Source organism: Heptranchias perlo, chromosome 5 (genome assembly GCF_035084215.1).
Source record: "Heptranchias perlo isolate sHepPer1 chromosome 5, sHepPer1.hap1, whole genome shotgun sequence".
In the NCBI taxonomy this organism is placed as follows: domain Eukaryota; kingdom Metazoa; phylum Chordata; class Chondrichthyes; order Hexanchiformes; family Hexanchidae; genus Heptranchias; species Heptranchias perlo.
Window position 1 is genome coordinate 59799104 of NC_090329.1, and position 22375 is coordinate 59821478.

The 22375-nt window shown below is 40.9% G+C and overlaps 1 protein-coding gene across 1 annotated transcript; it reads right to left on the reverse strand.

The window, feature by feature from the left end:
- Nucleotides 1-9766: 9766 nt before the first annotated feature.
- On the reverse strand, nucleotides 9767-21207 carry LOC137321787 (transcription factor Sox-7-like). The gene is made up of 2 exons (XM_067984458.1): nucleotides 20832-21207; nucleotides 9767-11088 (listed from the first exon to the last, which is right to left on the reverse strand). The coding sequence occupies exons 1-2, from the start codon at nucleotides 21058-21060 to the stop codon at nucleotides 10223-10225; spliced, it is 1095 nt and encodes a 364-aa protein (XP_067840559.1). The 5' UTR covers nucleotides 21061-21207; the 3' UTR covers nucleotides 9767-10222.
- Nucleotides 21208-22375: the final 1168 nt, after the last annotated feature.

The following is a 22375-nucleotide window of genomic DNA, read 5'->3' on the forward strand; positions in this document are numbered from 1 at the left end:
TGGAGCAGTGTATTGTGGTACCCATGCACAAACATGGAGGCCCCGAATTTCCTTGGGGGTTCCGTCAGACTCCAGTGGGAATTTGGCAGAACCCACCAGTAAATAGCAAGGACCCAGTTGAACTGGGTATCCACCATTTCTGGAATTTCCTGGTCAAACTTGTAAAAGGTGCAACCTCTATACGCCCTTTACTAGAGGGTGATGTCAGGGGTGGCCAAGTGGTGGAACTGGGACGGGGACTCCCTGTCCCATTTCCCTGGTTGAGTTGGGGCTCTGCATATTGCTGGAGGCTGGTATGGTGAGTGAGATGAGGCATTCTGTCCTCCAAATGGGTGCAAGTGGGTTCCCCCAGTGGGGAGTCCAGGTCAAGGAAGTGACTTTTCAAAAATAATTATTCAATTAGTCCCCTAGCACAGGGGGCTGAGGAGGAACACTATGGGGTCTCTGGGAGGGTGGGGGTGGTGTCAGGGCAATGTCCCTCCCTCAGTGGGGGGCAGGTGCCAGATTTTCTGGCTGTATGAAGCGGCTGGCACTGGAGATGTGCCTTCTGGTCCTATTTAAATTAGATAACCCTTCTGTTGACCCTACAAACTCTGGCAGGGTCAATGCTGGAGGGCACCATTGGGCACCATCCCGACATAATCACCAGGACCACACCCTGTAGAATTTCAGGGCCAGAATATCGAGATATGGGCTGTCACTCGTAATTCCCAACATGAATTCCTAATCTCAGCTGTGCTATTGTAAGGAGACATTTTGCGATGGGTCATGATAGTTGTTACCTCTGCAGCTCCAAAACGATTGTTTCTTCTTTCCAATACAACCAGAATCAACTAGCATTTAAATGAAATGTCTGTGAACTTGAGACACAAATGCTGCTGTTTTGAGCTCTCCATAGCTGAACTAACTGCATTTTTCTTTATTTATACATGTTAATTGGCTGATAACAACAACAACTTGCATTTATAAAGCACCTTTTAACATAGAAAAACATCCCAAGACGCTTCACAGAGGTGTGATCAGACAAAAATGGATGCCGAGCCAAAGAAGGAGGGGTGGAGGTGGATTTAAAGGAGGATCTTAAAGGATTTGAGAAGTGAGAAATAAACATTATTATTTCAAATATGTGCTGCTATGGGTAAGGATCCAGCCAGCAACACGTGCTCAAAAATGACCCCACTGACCTTTCAGCTCTGGGGTCCGGGTTTGAATCCGGCCCAGACAGAAAGGATAAAATGAGATTGGCCAATCTCAACCAAGTTCCCAGGTTCAAATCACAAAACTGCCCATAATTCATCATAAATAGTAGTCAATTGGCAAAGAAGTCAGAGGTTGGCTGGTGTGGGAAATGAAAAAAATCACACTGATTGGGGTGGGATTCTCTTCTGAGGTTGGGCTTAAAAAACACAATTGAGTTAGAGTGGAAGGATCTTTATTTTGCATTCAGCTGTGTCATTCCTGGCTTCAGAGTACTTGATGCTGATATGGAAAGAGTCTACTATTCTCCAGCAATGAGATTCCTTGCTCGACGCACACAATATAACAATAAACAAATGTAATCGGAGGAAAACCGGAGAGGGGCAGGCAGCAAGCACATGGAAGGCCGGAAAAGGACCAGTAGGATGATCATCAAGGCTGGACATCTTTTGACTGCCACTACCACTGTTGCAGGCCTAATAGTTAGAAAGTGTATGGTAATTGTACTGAGAAGGCATTCTGTTAATTTTAGTGCTGAAGATTTCTGTTTCCTGTTTGGAGGTAAGTACCTTATAAACCTGAATCCATCCTGTGGGGGAGGCAGTTCCCAATCATAGTACCTTTTGGAATCTCGTCGTACCTAACTTATTAGCAGGAGGAGGAGGAAGTTTGTTTGGATGCCAAGGAGCTTAGTCTCCACATAAGGAAGAGAGCACCTTCTTGGCATTACCTACATCCAAGGATTTATCGGAGACGCGGAACATTTTTTGACCTCATTGAAGAGCAATGCTTTTGACAGCTTCACTTTGCCAAAAAGGTGGTATGGGTGCTTTGCTGGCGGACGATCTTATGCCTCAATACTCAGCAAGAACGCCTCTCCCTGTAGCAGTGAAAGTTACCAATTCATTTAACTTCTTTGCACTAGGGTCGTTCTAGGCTGGCACAGGTGATATATTGAACATATGTTAATCATCGGTGCTGGAGTGACAGCAAGTGACAGATGCCTTGTTTGCACGAGCCAACAACTAGACTAAGTTTTCTATGGAGATCAGGGATGTTCCGGCAAGAGATCTCGGATTCTACCCTATAGTGGGATTTTCTAGAGTGCATGGGGTCATTGATGGTACCCATGTAGCTCATTGGACTCCTCCAGCAGAAGTGCCCCCTATATGAACAGGAAGGTTATTATTTCATTGATGTCCAGCTGGTTTTTGAGAATCAGCAATGCATAATGCAACTGACTGCCAGACACCCAAGCAGCTGCCATGATGTGTTCAGTATGAGGCAGTCATCTATACTCCCATCCCTTTTGCAAATGAAAATAGTGTAAAGGGGTGGCTACTTGGAGATCAGGGATACCCACCATTCCCTTGGCTATTCACTCTTTTGCATTACCCCAGCACGCCTTCTGAGAGAAGATATAACAGTGCCTGTGAGTCCACAAGGACTATTGTAGAGAACACCATTGACATTCTAAAGCAGCACTTCTAATGTTTGGACAGGTCAGGAATGTGCTGCAGTTCCAGCCTGCAAAAGTCTCCCACATCCTTGTGGCTTCTGGTACCCTTCACAACATTGTCATTGACAGAAGATTCTATCTTGAGGACCGACAACAGAATGACAAAGATCAACTATCAATGCAGATGACCAGACTGCAGAGGAGTTAAGACCCCCTAAGGGCTTCAGCAGCTCTACGATCAATTTGTGAGACCCTCATCACAGAAACTTTCTCCTGAGCCATTCACAGTACTAGCATATCTCCTCCCCAAAAACATCATCTTCACCAATAATATGGAAATACCAGCCATCACTCACAAACCCCTGCTGCTCTCCCAGAAACATCAAACATATTTCTGCTGCCTCCCCACCAAATCCACCTCAGACCATCTCACTCCACACTCATCAATTGCTATGCAAAAGTTATTTATCGTAAATATTTTCAAAGTGGCTCTGAATCTATTGCTTACCATCATGGTGCTTCCTCCTTTAACTAGTTGGTAAATGATTATGCTTGCCTAGCTATTCTCATGCTCCTTCTCAGTGGAGGCCCTGTGTCAGGAACATGTGGGGTGGCTGGCAGCTGCATTTCTACAAGAGGTTCTTAGGATTGAAGGGACTCTTATTCTGTTTCAGACAGGCCCCCTGATGGCCTTGCTTCAGGTTGTGGCACTTCCACTGATAATATCTTCAGCTTGGCCCTGCCTGCTTACAGGATCCAGTGAAGTCATCGGAGGTAGGGGGAGGAAATAGTTATAGAGTTTCTATTATCAGAGACACAAACGCCATCCTTTGCTGGAATATGGGATTAGATTAGACAGAGCTTGATGGCCGGCGCGGACACGATGGGCCGAAGGGCCTCTATCCGTGCTGTATAACTCTATGACTCTATGACTTCTGCAGTTCCGTAGAGCCCATGTTACTATATCTTGTGACCCATGCGGGAGCAGCCGCCATTGCAGCGTTGACATTGTTGAAGTCCTGAGCTCTCTCCATTCGGTCAAGCTGATTTGATAACCTAGCCAAAAAGGAAGTCACACTGCTGCCCAAAGTCTTCCTGGCTTCAGTCTGAGCATTCAAGAGGGATGTAAAGACTGGCATAATGGCTTCTGCTGGCCACACATGGGGGAGATGGACTGCTCCACTGGATCTGTCATGTACCAGAAGCTGGAAGATACTTTACCCAACAACTCTGACAATACTCATGCTCTGTAAGCAATTTCTTTTAAATGCTGGGCCTCAGAGATCAGGATCCCTGGCCTCAGCAGTGTGGACAAAGGCACCCTCAGGCAAGGGAATCCCCGTCCCACCTCTTCCAGTGCCACATGCTCCTTCTCACTTGTGTTCTGTGCATCACCCGGTGAAATGCCCTCAAACTGATTGTTTTAGAACCCCGGGAGTGATGTTTCTGAGTTTGAGTGTAGGACGCAGTGACGCATTGCCACGTGAGGTATCTGTGGTCTGCTCCCGCGAGCGAGTCGCTAGATCTTCATGGGCTGTACCTGAGGATAGATAAAGAGGCAACAGTTAGGAGAGAGGACTCTGCTGGACTTTAAACACAACTGCCCAGAGCAGGCAGCTGATATACTGCAGCAAATGGTTCTCAGCTTGAATGGCAGTATCTCTGGTCAGAACAATGAGCAACTACTGTCTGTTTTATACAAACCCTGCTTCATCATCACAAACTTCCTGAAGGATATCATGTCCTTGAATCCCCAGGGCCCTCTCTTTGAATGAAGTAAGATCAAGTATTCCCACAGGGCCACCTCCAGCTGCAGTTCTCTCCCTCCAATTATGTGCATCCTTTTCCTCCAAAAGAATAATCTTTCTGTAGTCACATTACTATGAGGAAAAGGAATGCAGCCACCCAATGTGTGATGATGACCACCAACAGGAATGTGAGGTTGGGTATTTGGAGTATGCAGGAGGTGTCTTGGGAAGGACACCAAAAGAATATTACTTGCCTACATGTGATGAGGGATATGGTGGATGGTGCACAATTTAGATGATGTTCTATAAAGAGAAGGTAAAGAATGTTGTAAGAATCTAATAAGGACAAGGTGCTGCAACATGCCTCTGCAGACAAATAAGAGATGTGCTTGCCTACCTTACCCTTTCTGGTGAGGTCTTTTGAGCTTCTTTTGGCACTGCATCCAAGTACTATGCACTGTGCCACTCATATTAATGCCTTCTGCCACCTGCTTCCATGCCCTTCCAGCTGTCACCTTGGGCACTTTTCATGCATGGCGTGAAAAAAAGGCTTCGCTCCTGTGATCCAATTCTTGCAGCAATATTTCAATGTTTTCATCCTGAAAGATGAATGCCCTATTTCTACCTGATGTTGATGCAAACATTGGTGAATTAAGCACAAGATTGTCACAGCAACAAAAAAAATTCCTTTACCATAAAACAAGCTGGAACTGAACAATTCTAGATCCAAAAAAGCAACTGTCTAATCAGCAAAAAGAAACACAGGTAATGAATGTGGGCCAGAATCAGGCAGTGAAGTCAACACTGCCCCTTTAAGGTGATAAAGGCCTGCACTAGAACTGCCATTTCCTGAGATTCCGGGGTCTGCGTCAATGGAGTACACCCAGTCCATGCAAATCACGGGGCTACTAAATTGGTGGGCTCTTGCAGTGCCTCCTGATAAACACAATTCCAGAATGCAATGCTGCTGTTGCACTTAGTTGCATTTTTCCCAGCTAAAGCGGCCCTATGATTTACAGGAAAATGCATTAATATTAAGATATCAAAGCACTATGACAGCAGGAAACTTAACCATCACCTAGTTACGACAGTTTAGATAAAAAGAAAAAAAACTGCAAATGCTGGAAATCGGAAATGAAAATGGAAAATGCTGAAAGCACAAAGTAGATCTATCGGCATCTGGAAAGAGAAACGACAGATTAATATTTAGGGAGTAGATCGTCTGTCAGAACTGGAAGCTGGAAAATAAGCAAATCCATTTCATAGGCTGAACAAAACAAGGGGGAGGGGAGGACAGGTAAGTGTCAACTCCTGTAACAGAAACAGTTGATGGATTTAATTGACAGCAAATAAGTTTTTAGAAAAGCTGGGAATAGGTGGAAATTGATGGATGATAATATATAATGATCGAATCATTGAGGCAATGAGAAGGACTTAAAAGGGCAAAAGGATATGAAATTATTAAGTAATGTGGCAAAAAAGACAGCGGAAAGACAGAGAAAAAAAACTTCAAAATGAGGAGAAATTAAATTGAAGGTAGGTCGGGGAAATGGAGACAGATAGCTAAGGTTTGAAGCAGCTGAAGTCATTGTGAGAGGAAGGGAGAAGGGATGAGTGTTGAACAATATCCTTACCTCAATGTATTTAAGCTCCACATGATGCCGGGTTCTTCTTTTGCCACCTTATCCTTTGTAATTTCTTTTTTGGCTAGGAGGGTGCCCCCAACCCCTCCCCATGAATCTAACCTCTGCTCCAATCTTCCGCCTTACCAACCATCCAGGTCCCCTCTCCATGGACTCTTTTTTTTCTCAATCTTTTCATGACGAACTACTACCGTGATATCAGTCACTTGAGTTTATTCCACTTTCCCTACTCCCAATACGTTAGCCACTAGCCACATGTGGCTACTTTGTTTTTATTCATTCTTGAGATGTGGGTGTTGGCAGCAAGGCAGGTATTTATTGCCCAACCCTAGTTGTCCTTGAGAAGGTGGTAATGGGCCTTCTCTTTGACCGGACAACTGAGTAGCTTGCTAGGGCACTTCAGAGGGCAGTTAACAGTCAACCACGTTGGTATGATACTGGAGTCACATATAGGCCAGACTGGGTAAGGACGACATGGGAGTCCAGATGTGGCTAATTGTATTTTTGATTAATAAATAAAAAATGAGTAATAGACACCGTCATTGGACATGTGATCTTAATATCATATTTGCACAGCATTAGCATGTTTACTGTGACCTTTTTGAGCATTTTTTGGTAAAATGGTAAGACAAAAAGCAGAGCGCACAGGTGTTTTTTGATCGTTGTGTGTGCTTTACTTCCTTGGTTACTGCTTATTGTTATCAGCTAAAATGGTGTGCAACACGGATAAAAATGTCAGCACCACGGAAACACCAGCAACTTTGTATTGGGGTGGGGGTGGAGGGGGAGCTATCATTGTGATCACCCCAACAAACGAGAATAACCGTTCCAGGCCAACAAAAAAAAGCCCAACCAATAGCGAGCAGCTCCAACAGGGCACGGCATGGCAAAGAGCAAGCAGCATCCAACTTCTAGACGGACAGCAGGGCCGGGTCTGGTGTGTCTCGTTGTAAGAGTCAACATTCCCAGCAATCACTCTGATGAAGTCAAAGTATCTCTCACAACTGTTGGACAAGAAGTTTGGACAAAAACCAAGAAGTTGCACTAAGATGTGCTGTGTCTGATAAATTCATGCCAGTTCTCATGCTCTGTACCATTTTAATGATTTCAGGTTCTTTGCATTTAATTATCTCCATCCCTCGCCAGGGTGGTCTCCAGGCCCCCTGCTTCTTTCTTGAACAGTCCCGGTCCTCATCCACCACCACCCTCCTTTGCCTGGCTGAACTTGTTCTCACCCTGAACAACTTCTCTTTTAACTCCACTCACTTCCTCCAGATAAAAGGTATCAACATGAGTATCTGCTTTGCCTGTCTTTTTGTATGATATGTGGAACACTTTGTTCCAAACTGGAACTCTTCCAGTACATTGATGACATTGTTGGTGTTGCTTCCTGCTCTCACTCTGACCTGGAGAACTTCATCGACTGTGCTTCCAATTTCCACCAGCCCCTCACCTTACTTGGTCCATCGCCCATTTCCATTTGTATTTCAGATTTCCAGCATTTGCAGCTTTTTTTCTTTTTATCTAAATTATCTTAACTAGATGATGGTAAAGTTTCCTACTGTCATAGTGCCTTCATATCTTGATATCTATCATTTTCCGGTAAACCATAGGGCCGATTTTGATGGGGAGAATACAACTGAGTGCAACAGCAGCACTGCGTGCTGTAAGTGTGCTCATCAGGAAGCATGGCAAGAGCCCATCAATTTAGTAGCCTCTGATTTGCATAAACTGGACGTGCTGCATTGAGTGCACACCCAGTGATCCCAGGAGGTGTCTGACTCTTTCCTACTGGTATTTCTTCCTCTCTATCTCCGGCAATGGACTTTTCAGAGGTATCGATTACACGATTACTGGCCCATTGACTCCCACAACAACCTGGATCATGCTTCTCGGGATGTGGGCATCGCTGGCAAGGTCAGCATTTATTGCCCATCCTTAGTTGCGCTGATGTAGCAGTGTAATACAATTTAGCGGCTTGCTAGGCTACTTCAGAGGGCAGTTAAGACTCACATATAGGCCAGATCAAGTAAAGATAACAGGTTTGCTTCCCTAAAGGTCATTAGTGAATCTGTTGATTTTTATGACAATCCGACAACTTCAGTAGTCAATTTCACTCAAACCAGATTTTTTTTCTATTACCAGATTTTTTTTAAAAACTAAATTCAAATTCTCAAACTGCCATGGTGGGATTCAAACTCACATTCTCTGGATTACTAGTCCAGTAATATAACGATTTCACTACCGTAACCTTCCCTCCCGTAGTTTCTCCACCTCCATCATATCTGCTCGATAATTCCACTTATTGCACCACAGCTCTGAAATATCCTCAATTCTCATCAGCCAAGGCTGTGGTTAACAGAGCCTGTGGTCATTTCAATCTCACTTCTCACTCTCTTCTCCACAATGACGATAGGGTGCATCTTGTTCCAACCTTCTATCCTACTAGCCTTCAGGTTTGCCATATCATCTTCCACCATTTCTACCACCTAAAATATGATCTCCCCTCCATTCCCTTACTGTTCCCTCCACTGTATCCTTATTCTTTCTTCACCCTCACTTCCAGCTGCCCTTTCCCTGGAACTTTCCTATAAAATCAGATGTTACATCTGTTCATTCATCTCTGTCCACACCACTGTCCAGGGCCCCAAACACTCCTTCCATGTGAAACAACAATTTATATGTACTTCCACCACTCTAGTATATTCAAAGTGCAGTCTCCTCGACATTGGGGAGACCATTTTGAGGAACTTCTCCTTCTGTCTTTGAATGCGATTGTAACCTTCTTGTGACTCTAATCTTCAACTTCATCACCCATTTCCTTCTGACCTTTTATTCTTTGGCCTCCTACACAGTTCCAGTACCAGCTTAGAAATGGCATCACATCATTCTCCTGGCACAAGTGTTCTGGTATAAACAATGTTCATTCAGCCTACTTCCTCTCTACTGTTCTCTCTCTCCTCCCTAACCCCCACCCCACCATATTTTATTCAGCCCTCAAAAAGGGATAGTTATCTTCCTGTTCTGATGATGGGTCTACATGTGAAATGTTAACCGGTCTTCTGTCTTCAGATTCTGATGGGCCTACTGTGTATTTCCAGCATTTTCTGTTTTTTGCTTAGAGAACCGTATATTGTGGAAAAGGTTTGGGGAAAATCAAATCAAATATTTAATAGCAAACGAGATCATGGGGGCTTTTGACAAATTAAGTACGATGTCATTCCTATATTAATAAGATTTCCTCTTTTGTTAGTTTATCCTCTCTCCCCCACCCCACACTATTCCATCATCTGTTCCTAGGATCAAGATAATGCCTTCTTAATCCAGCAATGGGAGCAGTGCTAAATGATTTAATTTGTCACTTTCCCTTTCTTTCTCTCTTCTTTTGTGGAAGATCCTGGCCACTCAATCACCTGGATAAAATTAATTATTTGCCATGTGGGGAACTGTCGAACTTGCTTGCTTGCTGCAGTGTAGTGTGCTAATGCAAGCTTTCATTGTGCAGCATTTAGTGTATTGTTGAGCTGAATCATGGGCCATTGTCTAATTGACCACATTCTTCACAATGATCAGATGTCATTTCTAGAGTATCAGTATGTAGCAGAATGATAGTTGTCATTAAAAATGAAATCTGACCAAATATGGCAATATTTTTCATTTGATTTTAAAAGCCATAATGGATACTTCTGAATGTTCAGCAAATTAAAAAGAAACTGCAATTAAAACTCCGTAAAATATTTATTAAATTGAAAACATAATAATTAGTGGTTCATTCAGTAACAGATCAGTTAGTTGAGATCACTTTGTTTTCTCAATCCAATAGAACAGTATGCTACGTAGTCAAACATTTGAAACGAGAAGGCTTACAATAATCAAATAGAAAAAAAATGAAGCAATCACTGGATATTTAAATATATCTTGCAAGCTCTTTACAAGCACAAATATTTGAGCCTAAAGTTTGGAAAGCAAATATTCCAAGAATCAAGCAGCTTTTTTTTTAATTTTAGAAGTGTTGCAAAAAAAATTACTTCAAACCAACATAAATATTTTGGTTCTTCATCATTTAAGAAAATCATTACTGGTTTATTTTGCCACCCTGAGAATATGTCCATGTTCAGAGATCTTTGTAAATAATACTTTTGTTACTCCGAAAAGTTCAAGTCTATTTGTTTGGTCTAGGAGCCACTGTAGCTATTGTAATACGCTGCAGTAGCATCTGCTAATACAGATATAAGGCTCCTCTCTGAACTTGTGCCTCCTGATGGACTGACGTCAGGTAAATGTGCATTAATTACCATCCCAGCTTGATTTAGATGACTGGAGGTGTTCAAATATTGATCAAACTCATTGCGGTCCACTTCTCCTAAAAGCTCAGCCTGACTGATGTGTTCTAGGTTATCTAGATGATGGTGGTCATGAGGGGGAGAAAGCTGGACTGATGTGCTTGAGTTCATGGACTGGAAGGCTGGATGCTGGATCCGGTCATAATAAGGGGGTGGTGGAGGATGGCTGGCTGCAGGGTGCATCATAGTAGATCTATTTTGTGGGATTGAGATCTGACTGAGATGTCCACATTGGATAGGGCTTTGACTGTATTCTGAACGATACATTACTCCATTCATCTGAGAAGGAGAATCTTCTGTACACTGAGGTGGAAAGAAACTGTGGTCAGCATCAATCACATCTAGAGGGGACATCTCAGGGGTAGGTAGCCCGTAGTTGTCAAAATTGCTGTTTGTGGTCTGTGTTTCCCTGAATCTGCTGATTGCAGGAAGTCTTGAGGCTGGTCGATAGCCTTTATCCTCTTCTTCCTCCAGTGGTCCCCTACAGATTCTTCCACCATGGACAGGAGACTGATCATGGGGGAAGTTGTTGAGCAGGAAGCTGGGATCTACACGTTTGCAGAGACGTTTGATCTGTTTTTTCCTCCGAGGCCTGTATTTGTAATTGGGATGATCCTGCATGTGCTGGACTCGCAATCTTTCAGCTTCTTCCACAAAAGGCCTCTTCTGTGAAGGAGTGAGCGCTTTCCATGATTTGCCTAAAATATATCCCATGATTTCAATCAGAAGTGGCAAAAACATATTTATCTACAATTCATAGTCAAACACCATTCCTTCTACACTCACTCTATTATCCATAAGTAACTTTATGCTATGAGTGAGTATGCTTTGGCAGTGAAATATAAACTGATGGTTTTACTAAGAGCAATAAACATCAATACTTTCTTTGATATGACAATAACTCGTCACATGGCATTGTAAGGAAGATTAACTGCTTTTAGTGTTAAAAATACGAAAGAAAATCAATATTGTTTAAAAAAGAGGTATTACTTCCTTGTTTTTGTTTACCCATGTGGTAGGAATGAAATATGTGGTGAGCAGACTAAAATCTTTATTTTTAATGTTTCAAATATTAAATAAAAGGGTTATTACTCTGTAACACAGTGGTAAGATAATAAATCTTCCTAAAGGAATTGGGCATCAGACAACTAACAAAATTGAATTATGTATAATCTTCATCTTGAGCGAATGAAGTTTTAGAAATGACTAAGCCTTGACAGTACTGCAGTTTTTTGGTTTCACACACTGAACCTTTAGAACAGTTATTCATCAAACTTGTCTGTACAAAATGTACTAGCAGATTACATGAAATAATTGTTTCCCATGCCTCTCCCTCTTCCCCAATTTTTTCCCTCCTCTCCTGTAGGTACCAACCTATGTTGGGTGTGGTTGCTTTGGCATCAGGGCCCCTTTTAGTCTCTTGCACAAGAACCTCATACAAGATCCTAGATGATGAGTGTTGGCAGACTACTCAAGTATGAACAACACTCCAGCCAAACCCATTCTTGCTCTTACCTGATGAACACACATATGTACTTTCCAACAGGTGTCTTTGGAGTGTGAACCCTAGCTGAGATCAACTACCTCAGCTGATTAGAAATATTTGCTTTTAAAGAAAGCAAAATTTATCAAAATTAATTTTTTTTTTGAAAAATATCCCATTGAGCAATCCATGTTCACAAAGGACTCCAAATAATGAAGCATATTCAAGAAGCATTGAACTTATTATATGAATTTTGTTGTCATTATGTTCTAAATTCAATTTTCTTCATTTCATGGAATGACCGGTGTTGTCTGTTGCAGTACATTCTGGGCCGGATTTTGCTGTAAAAATAACGGTGAGCCTATCAGCACGAATAGGACAGCAACTTCTGCGACTGCACATGCGCAGTTAAATACAGAAATACGGAAGTTGCTGTATCAGATGCCCTGCTCCTCCGAAAGCTGTGCGAAGAAAGCATCTCGCCGGCTCGCTCCCCATTCAAAATGGCGAGAAGTTCCTGTACTGACATCGCAGATACAGACAAAGCTCGCCAACAAAAGTTAAGTCAAGTCATTTCAAGTCTAGGTACCATTTTAACAGCGTGGTAAGTCTTATTTACTGCCAAACAACCTCTCTGACACTGAAAATTAACTTTTACAAGTGTGGAGTCTCATTCCTTCAGTTTTTAATTATTGTTGGATACTTTAAAAAAAAACGTATTAAAAAAATCTTACTTTTTCTTTCTGTCTCCATTAACTTTGTCTCGTAATCCAATCTTTCTTTCCCTCTCTTTATTTTGCTTACTGTACCTGATTTAACATTGAATTCACTATTCTAACTTACACTTCCTGGTTCAGTCTCTGCACTGCTCATTAACGATACTTCAATCTGACTGGTTAAGGAGATACACAGCTGCTTGCCCTGTTCACACATGTCCCAGATGCCCTGTAGAGGGCGCCTCGCTGTTTGGCTCTCTAATTTAAAGGAACTTGCCTTGCAAAAGCTCATGGAAAGTCTATGGGTAAGTGCAAATCTAATGAACGGCTAGCGCCGTGTGTTCCCCCCTCAGTGCAAAGTCCAGCCCTGTATGATTTTTGTTTCTGGACATTATGAACCTAAGAAAATTATTCACATTCTATTGACTATTGAAATATTAATCTGCTGTCTATCATTGGAAGCATTTTTTTTCTACTGCCTAAATGAAGTATATTTCATCAACTTTATAAAGCGGACATGTTTGCTCTATCTTTAGCTTTCCAGAATTTTTCAGAAGCTTTCTCTCAAAAGAAATTAGAATAAATCCTCTCAAATAGTTGATGAACGTTTGCTCAGAGGTGCATTAACTGAGTAGCTGTATAATACACAGGTGATGCATTATTATATAGATAGCATCGTAAATCTTTGCCTACATCTTGAATATTTTTTTTGATTGACCAACTGATCAGAGTCCTTAGGGTTCAGTGTCAATGATTTTTAACTGTATCAATTTTTTTTTGACTCTTGCTGCTCAATAATTGATCCTTCTCTCACTTCTGTGCTATTAGTCTCAAATTTTTCACATTATAGGAACCACTGGACACAAAATGTTGATGTAATCTAGAAACAAAATTGCTTTTGTATACACTTACTTTAAATTGAGAAATATAATGCAGGGGGCACGGGATTGGAGGTAATATATTAGCATGGATAGAGGATTGGTTAATGGACAGAAAACAGAGAGTAGGAATAAATGGGTCATTTTCAGGTTGGCAGGCTGTAACTAGTGGGGTGCCACAAGGATCAGTGCTTGGGCCCCAGCTATTTACAAACTATATGAATCACTTAGATGAAGGGACTGAGTGTAATGTATCCACGTTTGCTGACGATACAAAGCTGGTGGGAAAGTAAGATGTGAGGAGGACGCAAAGAGGCTGCAAAAGGATATAGACAGGTTAAGTGAGTAGGCAAGGTGGCAGATGGAGTATAATGTGGGGAAATGTGAGGTTATTCACTTTGGGAGGAGGAATAGAAAAAGAGAATATGTTTTAAATGCTGAGAAACTATTAAATGTTGGTATTTAGAGGGATTTGGGTGTCCTCGTACAAGCAACACAGAAAGTTAACATTCTGGTACAGCAAGCAATTAGGAAGGCAAATGGTATGTTGGCCTTTATTGCAAGGGGGTTGGAGTACAAGAGTAAGGAAACCTTGCTGCAATTGTACATGGCTTTGGTGAGACCACACCTGGAGTACTGTGTACAGTTTTGGTCCCCTTACCTAAGGAAGGATATACTTACTTTGGAGGCTTGCAACGAAGGTTCACTAGAGTGATTCCTGGGTCGTTGAGTAGATTCAAGACTGAGATTAATAGATTTTTGGACTCTAAGGGAATCAAGAGATATGGAGATCGAGTGGGAAAGTGGAGTTGAGGTCGAAGATCATCCCAGATCTGACTGAATGGCGGAGCAGGCTCGAGGGGCCATGTGGTCTACTCCTGCTCCTATTTCTTATGTTTAGAATTTCTCAATTACATGCAGCATTCTTTAGGTAGTTAATTTGTAGATTGTTTTAAATTACCAGTTGTGGCCACATGGATGAAGAGATGGTTGGAGGGCAGAAATGAAAGGGTAAGGGTAAAAGGATGTTTCTTGGAATGGAAATATATATATAAATATGGAAATAAATAAAGGATCTAACTTAGGAATTGAGAGAACCATATCGCATTTTGCCAATGACATCAAATTCAGGGGTATGACAAATTGTGGATTTGAGTACAGTGATTTTGCCTTACTGCAATTATACAGGGTCTTGGTGCAACCGCACCTGGAGTATTGTGTGCAGTTTTGGTCTCCTTACCTAAGAAAGAATATACTTGCCATAGAGGGGGTGCAACGAAGGTTCACCAGACTGATTCCTGGGATGGCAGGATTGCCATATGAGAAGAGATTGAGTAGACTAGGCCTGTATTCTCTAAAGTTTAGAAGAATGAGAGGTGATCTCATTGAAACATACAAAATTCTTACAGGGCTCGACAGGGTTGATGCAAGGAGGATGTTTTCCCTGGCTGGGGAGTCTAGAACCAGGGGTCACAGTCTCAGAATAAGGGGTAGGCCATTTAGGACTGAGATGAGGAGAAATTTCTTCACTCAGAGGGTGGTGAATCTTTGGAATTCTCTACCCCAAAGGGCTGTGGAGGCTCAGTCATTGAGTACATTCAAAACAGAGAGCGATAGATTTCTAAATATTAAAGGCATCAAGGGATATGGGGATGATGCAGGAAAATGGTGTTGAGGTAGAAGATCAGCCATGATCTTGTTGAATGGCGGAGCAGGCTCGAGGGGCCAGATGGCCTACTCCTGCTCCTATTTCGTATGCTCTTATGTTCTTATATGAAGAAGATTGAGAAAGGCTTCAGGATTACATAGATGGGCTATCAGGAAGGGCAGACAGGTGGCAGGTCCAGTTCAATGCAGGAAATTGTGAAGTAATACATTTTGAAAGTAAGACTAGGGAAAGGAAATACACAAGTGGCATTATTTTAAATGGAGTAGATAAGCAGAAGGACCTTGGTGCGCAGCTACATAGATCAGTAAAGGGGGCAGCACAAGTAGACAATGCTATAAAAATGGCAAATTAAATCCTCGGTTTTTTATCTGGTGGCACAGGACACAAAAATAGGGCAGCAAAGAATTTTTACAAGACTTTAGTTAGGCCATAATTGGTGAAGTAATAGCAAAGATCTAAAAGTAGTGGAAAATGTACAGAATAGATTCAGGTTATGAAGAGAGACTTGAGAATTTTGGGGCTTTTTTTATTAGAGCTAAGAAAGTTAAGGGGTGACCTGACAGAGGTCTTCAAGATTATGAAGGGTTATGATAAAGTAAATAACAATAGAGTGTTTCCACTCGTTGGTGAGACAGTAATAAAAGGCAGAAATTTAAGATGAGAAAAAATAAAAGGGAGTTAGAATAAAAATGCCTTTACACAGAGGGTAGTTAGAAAGTGGATTTCTCTGCCACAAACAATTGTTGATATTGAGTTCATAAATTATTTTAAAAGCTAATTAGATAGCTGCTTGAAAAAGAAAAATATTAAAGAATATGGGGAGCGAGTGGAATTAGACTAGGTGGCTCGTGTAGAAATACGCTGGTACAGACTTGATGGGCTGAATGGCCCTTTCTGTGCTTTAACAATATATGAAATTTAAATTCCCTCTTTAAGTTGATCAAAACATTACATTCTTACCCTGTGAATCCATTTGATTTTGCATTCTTTTAAAACTACATTTTTTTTTTAAACAGAGCGTTAACCCACAGCAAGCTTTCAACTAGATTATCCTTCATAACCTTTTTAGTGTTGTGGAATGTCTGTCTTCTAATGGTGAATGCTCCCTGAAAGTCACTGGAAGTGCTTTTGTTGTTAGCAGTTGTAGATATATTGGAAAGACTGGTTCACTGTCTGCATTCAAACAGGAAAAGGAGGAGCAACCCTCCGCTATAACCAGTATATTACTTGCCTGAACGCAACAGTGAAATAGAAATTTAGAAGGGCTAAACTCTCTTGCTTGCAAAGTAGCATCATGGTTTTCAAGTCAATATGTATTTTTCCTGCACACCCAAATAATTTTTAAAAAACATTAATACTGATTTATTGAAGTATAAAATGAGGTGTTCACTGGGGTACATTTAGAATGCAATCAATCCTGGGTTTTACAATTTTCAGAAATCTATCATGTCCCACAGGTTAAGTGCCGATTGTGATAAATTATTCGACCATTTTGCGGTATGGAACACCATTTCATTAAGATAGTATTTTAAGGAAAGTTGGATTGCAAGACAGAGTTTAATATAATTTCCCTCCCATGTCAACTGAGGAACACTTGCAGTTTAATTTAGGAGTATCTGCATATATTTTGAATGGTAAATTAGGTGGCATAAGATTGTAGTTAATGACTCCATCAGGTTCAAGAACAGTGGTAAGGAGGGGTTGGCCAGAACTAAAAATAATTTACACATAGGAACATCCTGTGCTTATATGGGTTTCCAGCAAATCCTTTGATATCTTTGTAAACACATATTGTTTCAGCAAGTGGCTCCTACACAAAAGGCGACAACAGAAGTGATAGGGGCCATACTGGTCATATTTTCTATGCAGTGAGAAGCCTGAACATTAGTTATTACTGCCTTTGATTGCTCACTATAAATAGTAGAAATTTAGTTGATGAATCAGATACTACAGTAACTACTGGATCAAGTTACTGTAGTATCTGAAATAGACATATGGCAGCTGCTAGGGAACCCAGGTTGCAAGAACTGGAGTTACTGTCAATCCAAAATGCTTAGAAAGTACCTAAAAGGTCAGTTTGGTTAATATTTGGGTCAACATCCGTAATCTACATTGACGAGGGAGGCTGATCTATAACTTGTAAAGTATTCAGAATTTTGCCCTGACTCCTCATATTTTATTCTATCCATTTTCAGGAAGGGACACAGTTCCTTTCTATGGCCATATAGAAATCTTAAGTAGGCCATTTAGCCCTGATGTGGAGATGCCGGTGATGGACTGGGGTTGACAATTGTAAACAATTTTACAACACCAAGTTATAGTCCAGCAATTTTATTTTAAATTCACAAGCTTTCGGAGGCTTCCTCCTTCCTCAGGTGAACGATGTGGAAACTATCTCCACTACCTTTTCCACATCGTTCACCTGAGGAAGGAGGTAGCCTCCGAAAGCTTGTGAATTTAAAATAAAATTGCTGGACTATAACTTGGTGTTATAAAATTGTTTACAATTTAGCCCTGGTAATTCTTTTATGCATAAACGAGTCATGGCAAGAATATTTTAGATTTCTAAGGGCCTGCCCTCTTGCTTACTCTGATATTTTTCCAATGTAATATCAAGGAAGAAGTAACTTAAGTCATCTTCTGAAGGATTATATTTGGTCATATATATATATATGTTCATAAAAGAAGCAAATATAATGTTAACCATTGCTTAGATTTTATCAAAACACTAATGTCTGTTAATTGTTTGGAGTTGTTGCGCATTTGTACTTTTCAAATTAGAATAGTTGGTTATCCAGTCTATAATATAGATTTTAACTTGGGCAAATTCTACTCCACCACTAATTATAACATTTATTAATTCAGAAGATCATAAGATAAATACAGACAATGAAGCCCATCTTGGCTCATCTATCTAGAACAACCTATAGTCCACCCTTTATAGCATCCAATTGTTTCTTAAGTAATTCCAAGGTTTTTGCCTCCACTACCTTACCTGGAAATCTACTGCAGGTGTTGATGCTTGGCATCAGTCCCATATTTGTCTTTCATCAATTTGAATGTATTCCCCCTTGCCACAGTTTAGCTTGAGCTAGTGCTTTAGATTTACCTTTTCTATACTATTTAATATCTTCTATACTTCTGTGAAGTCTCTTTGCTTCCTTTCGAGGCCCAGGCTTCTCCACTCTTTCCTCATAACTTAATGCCCTTGACACCTGGGATTATCCTTATAACTGTTCTCTACACCTCTCCAATGCCTTGAATGTTTCCTTTGTCTCTTGGTAACCAAAACTCAAAACAGTATTCAGGGGTGCAGACCACAGTCATCTATGGTTTCAGCATGACATCCTCAAACTTATACTCTACTAATTTGGCAATACTTTCTATTTGCTTTGTTGATTGCTGTTTCACAGGGGCTGGACTCGTTAGCCTAGATTTTCCGATCGCCATTATTTTTGTGCTGCCGTTAACCTGTTTAAGATAAGTGGGTCAACTCCGGTGTTAAAATAATACCAATCGGAAAATCTAGGCTGTTAAGTGTCAAGTCCCAGATTTCTTTCAATTTCACCCTTAGTCAGTTTGACGCGATTCGGAGAGAGTATTTATGCCACCCATTTTTTCTTCCAATGTGCGGTACCTTACATTTATCTGTATTGAATTTAATCTGCCAGTTCTGTCCACGTGTAGATGCTGTTACCTCATTTTGTAGGTCCTTGCCTCATTGTTATTAGATGAGACCGTCTTCTGCACCCAGTGCCCCAATTTAACATCATCAATGCAAACTGGTCATATTTGTAGAAGTCAAGTCCAAGTTGTAAATTAGAAATGGTCATTTATCCTTTCTCATTCATTTTTGTTTTCAGTTGTTTCACTTAAGTTCATTTGTTTTCTTTTTTTCCCTGGACTATATTGGTGTAACTCCTTAGATAAGCTTCAAACATCCCACCCAATCCTGGCCCCTCAATATATTTTCCTTTTCAAGGAATATGTCAAATACTGGTCCTTGAAGAAGGGAAGTGTTTCGGTGCCATCTAGTGGGCCTTCTTGTTCACTCCAATCAATAACACAAGAGTCTAAAGCGTGATTGAAAACAAAATTGTGATCACATTTCACACCGAGTTAACCAGTATTTGATAGACTGGAAAGTTATCTATGCAGAAACACCTTTGGTGCTCAAGAGAAACTATGCCTCACATTATTCTATTAAAATGTACTTTCACCTTCATTTGAGATATAGCATTGTTATGTGGGAAAGCCTGTATAAACCAACATTTTGATCCTCTTCAAATCAAACCCAGGCACAAACAGGAAATCTTAAAACAAAGGTAGAAGGTTAAAATTATTTTTAAACAAATTCGGGATTAGTAAAAATTGAAGGCATAATTTTCTTTTAATCAAGAGCTTCCCTAAATTTTTAAAGAGCTGATCACCTCCAGACCAATCCTGTTTCAGTTTAAGAGTTTCCCTGCCCATGAGGTTAATCTCTTAGAGGAGAGTAGTGTTGTACTTATTTAATTTTAGCTACATTAAAATGCTCAAGTTATTTTTTCCTTTAACACAACATGAGATGAATTTGGTTCTATTTGAAGGCACAATAAGGAGGTTAGGACAAACCAACAGCAAAATTGTGCAAACCTACTATAAAGCTATGGCATATGCCTCAACTACCACCTTAGCAATTGCTAGTTGAAAAAAAATCTGTAAGACACAGTTTTTCAGTTTCAACGCAGTAGGTAGGGCAATTCAGAGTGTAAAGTATTCAATTGAATCGCTTCAGCATCTGTATACCTGCAGTACTTGGGACTAAGATGAAACTAAATTCAATCCCCAACAGGCTGAATATGGTTGACAGACGGACTATTCATTTGTGCGAGACAAGAAATATTATGTTCACTTTACTTTAAAACTATTTATGTGCCATAATGTGTCAATAAGGTTTTTCCAAAGTGGAAGCAAATGTAATAATAGCAGAATTTTAGAAATTCACATTAACAGTTCTAATTAAATCCTTGTACGAAATAGAAGCTTTGGTAACAAGTGTAATTTTACAAGAAACTCTTCCAGTAAATTTTGCTACTCTATTACATGGTCTGGAAATTAACAAAGTCTAACAGACTAGATAATGTACACACTTAATTAAAGGGTCAGATTTTGGTTGTGGAAAGAATAAAGATCCTTTAAAATATTAACCACTTTTTTATTCACTTATAAAATCATGTACAGTGAAAAATACTGCTTTACATGTAGTTTATTTAACAAAATGTAAACTTTAAAAATCAAAATAATTACAGCTCACCAATCACAAACTGCTTACTTAGAACAATAAGATTTAGAAAGCAGCAGTATTAAATAAAACTTTGTGTAATGAAAAAATATTTCAGGTGTGATGTAATTTTAAGATTTCCTTTTCAATTACAGATGACCTTCGCTCCAGATAACTCGTAACAGTAATTTGTATTTTCTATCATCTAAATATGTTCATTTATGCATTTCCAGAAATTAGCAAATAAAGTGGTTAATTATTCTTCTTTCAAATAACTTCAAATACTTTTTAAAAAAGCCTTGTATCAGTTTTCTGCTTAGATTGAAGTGCCACCTTAGACGTAACGTTAAGTCTACATACTTATCACCTTTGACTAATATGCTTCTGTTAAGGTTTGACAATATATTTTTAAAAGTTTTTGTGCATACTTACCCAGCATTTTGCTGAGCTCTGCATTGTGTAGATCAGGGTTTTGGATTGCTAGTTTTTTCCTCTCGTCCTTAGCCCAGACCATGAAGGCATTCATGGGTCTCCGGATTCGTGGCTCAGCTTTGTTCCTGCCTGGAGATTCGTGAGCTGTGAGCCCAGCCTTGGACTTTCCTTCCCCAGCAGGAGAGTCCAAACCCTCTGTCCATGAGTACGGGCTCATTATTGTAGCCATCACTGTGGATCGGATCACTTTAATCAAAAATAATCCCTACAACTTTTTGAAATTAATATTAAAGTGAGTAGAATTAAATCACAGTGGTGCTTATGCTTAAAGCTGTGAGATCAAGTCCCAGATCAGGAAGAGAGAGTCCCAGATTCATTTATTCCCTCAGTGTCAGTTGATGGCAACTTTAACCAATGACCAGGAGGCTGTTTTTAATAGACGCTCCTCCCCTTAACTGGTTCTACAATCAAACAGCTCAGACTTGTAGCAACAAACTTAAACCTACAGAGCAATAAAAGGTGGTGTTCCTATTGAACCTTTCAACTTCTATATAAATCAAGTTATTTTGACTACCATAAACTGTTTGAAGTATGGATTAAATGTGAATTATTGTCGGATATTGTGATTGTATTTTCCAATAACTGCATTGCTTATGTTACATTTAATACTATAGGAAGAAACAAATGTCAAACTAAACACTTGTTCTTAAATTACAGGAAGTTAAAAAGCAGGATCTCAAAGGTAGTAATCTCTGGATTACTCCCAGTGCCACGCGCTAGTGAGTACAGAAATAGGAAGATAAGGCAGGTTAATGCCTGGCTAGATACATGGTGCAGGAGGGAGTACTTCAGATTCGTGGGGCATTGGGACCAGTTCTGGGGCAGGAGGGACCTGTTCAAGACGGACGGGTTGCTCCTCAACAGAGCTGGGACCAATGTCCTCGCAGGGAGGTTCACTAGAGCTATGGGGGAGGGTTTAAACTAATTTGGCAGGGGGGTGGGCACCAGGATGTAGCATTAGAGAGGAGAAACAAGGTGCACAAAGGATTGAGAGAGAAAGATAGCAGTAGAGTAAGAAATAGCGGAGTGACTATTGCCACCAACTAGCGCACGCGCACTCGGGCCCAGCCTCTCGTGCACATTGTAGGTCAGCGACTGCCCTCGCTGCCCGTTCACTAAAAGTGCGGACTGCTCGGACTGGAGGGTGAGCACCAAAAATGCAGCCGATGCAAGTAGTCATAAGAGGAGAGACCAGGAGAGCAGAGCCCAGAGGAAGGGAAGAAGCGAGGAAGGGGAGAAGTGGAGGGAAGCAGAAGCAGGGGGAAGGGGGGGAGCAGAAGCAGAAGGGAAGGAAAAGCGGGGAGGGCAGAAGCAGCGCGGGAAGCAGGAGGGGAAAGAGAAGCAGGTGGGCAGAAGCAACACGGGAAGCAGAGGAGGGGGGAGCCAGAAGCAGGGTGGAAGAGGGAGCAGAAACAGTGCGGGAAGCAGAAGCAGAGGAGAAGTGGACAGCACAAGTGGGAGATGGGGAACAGGGAGCAGGGAGG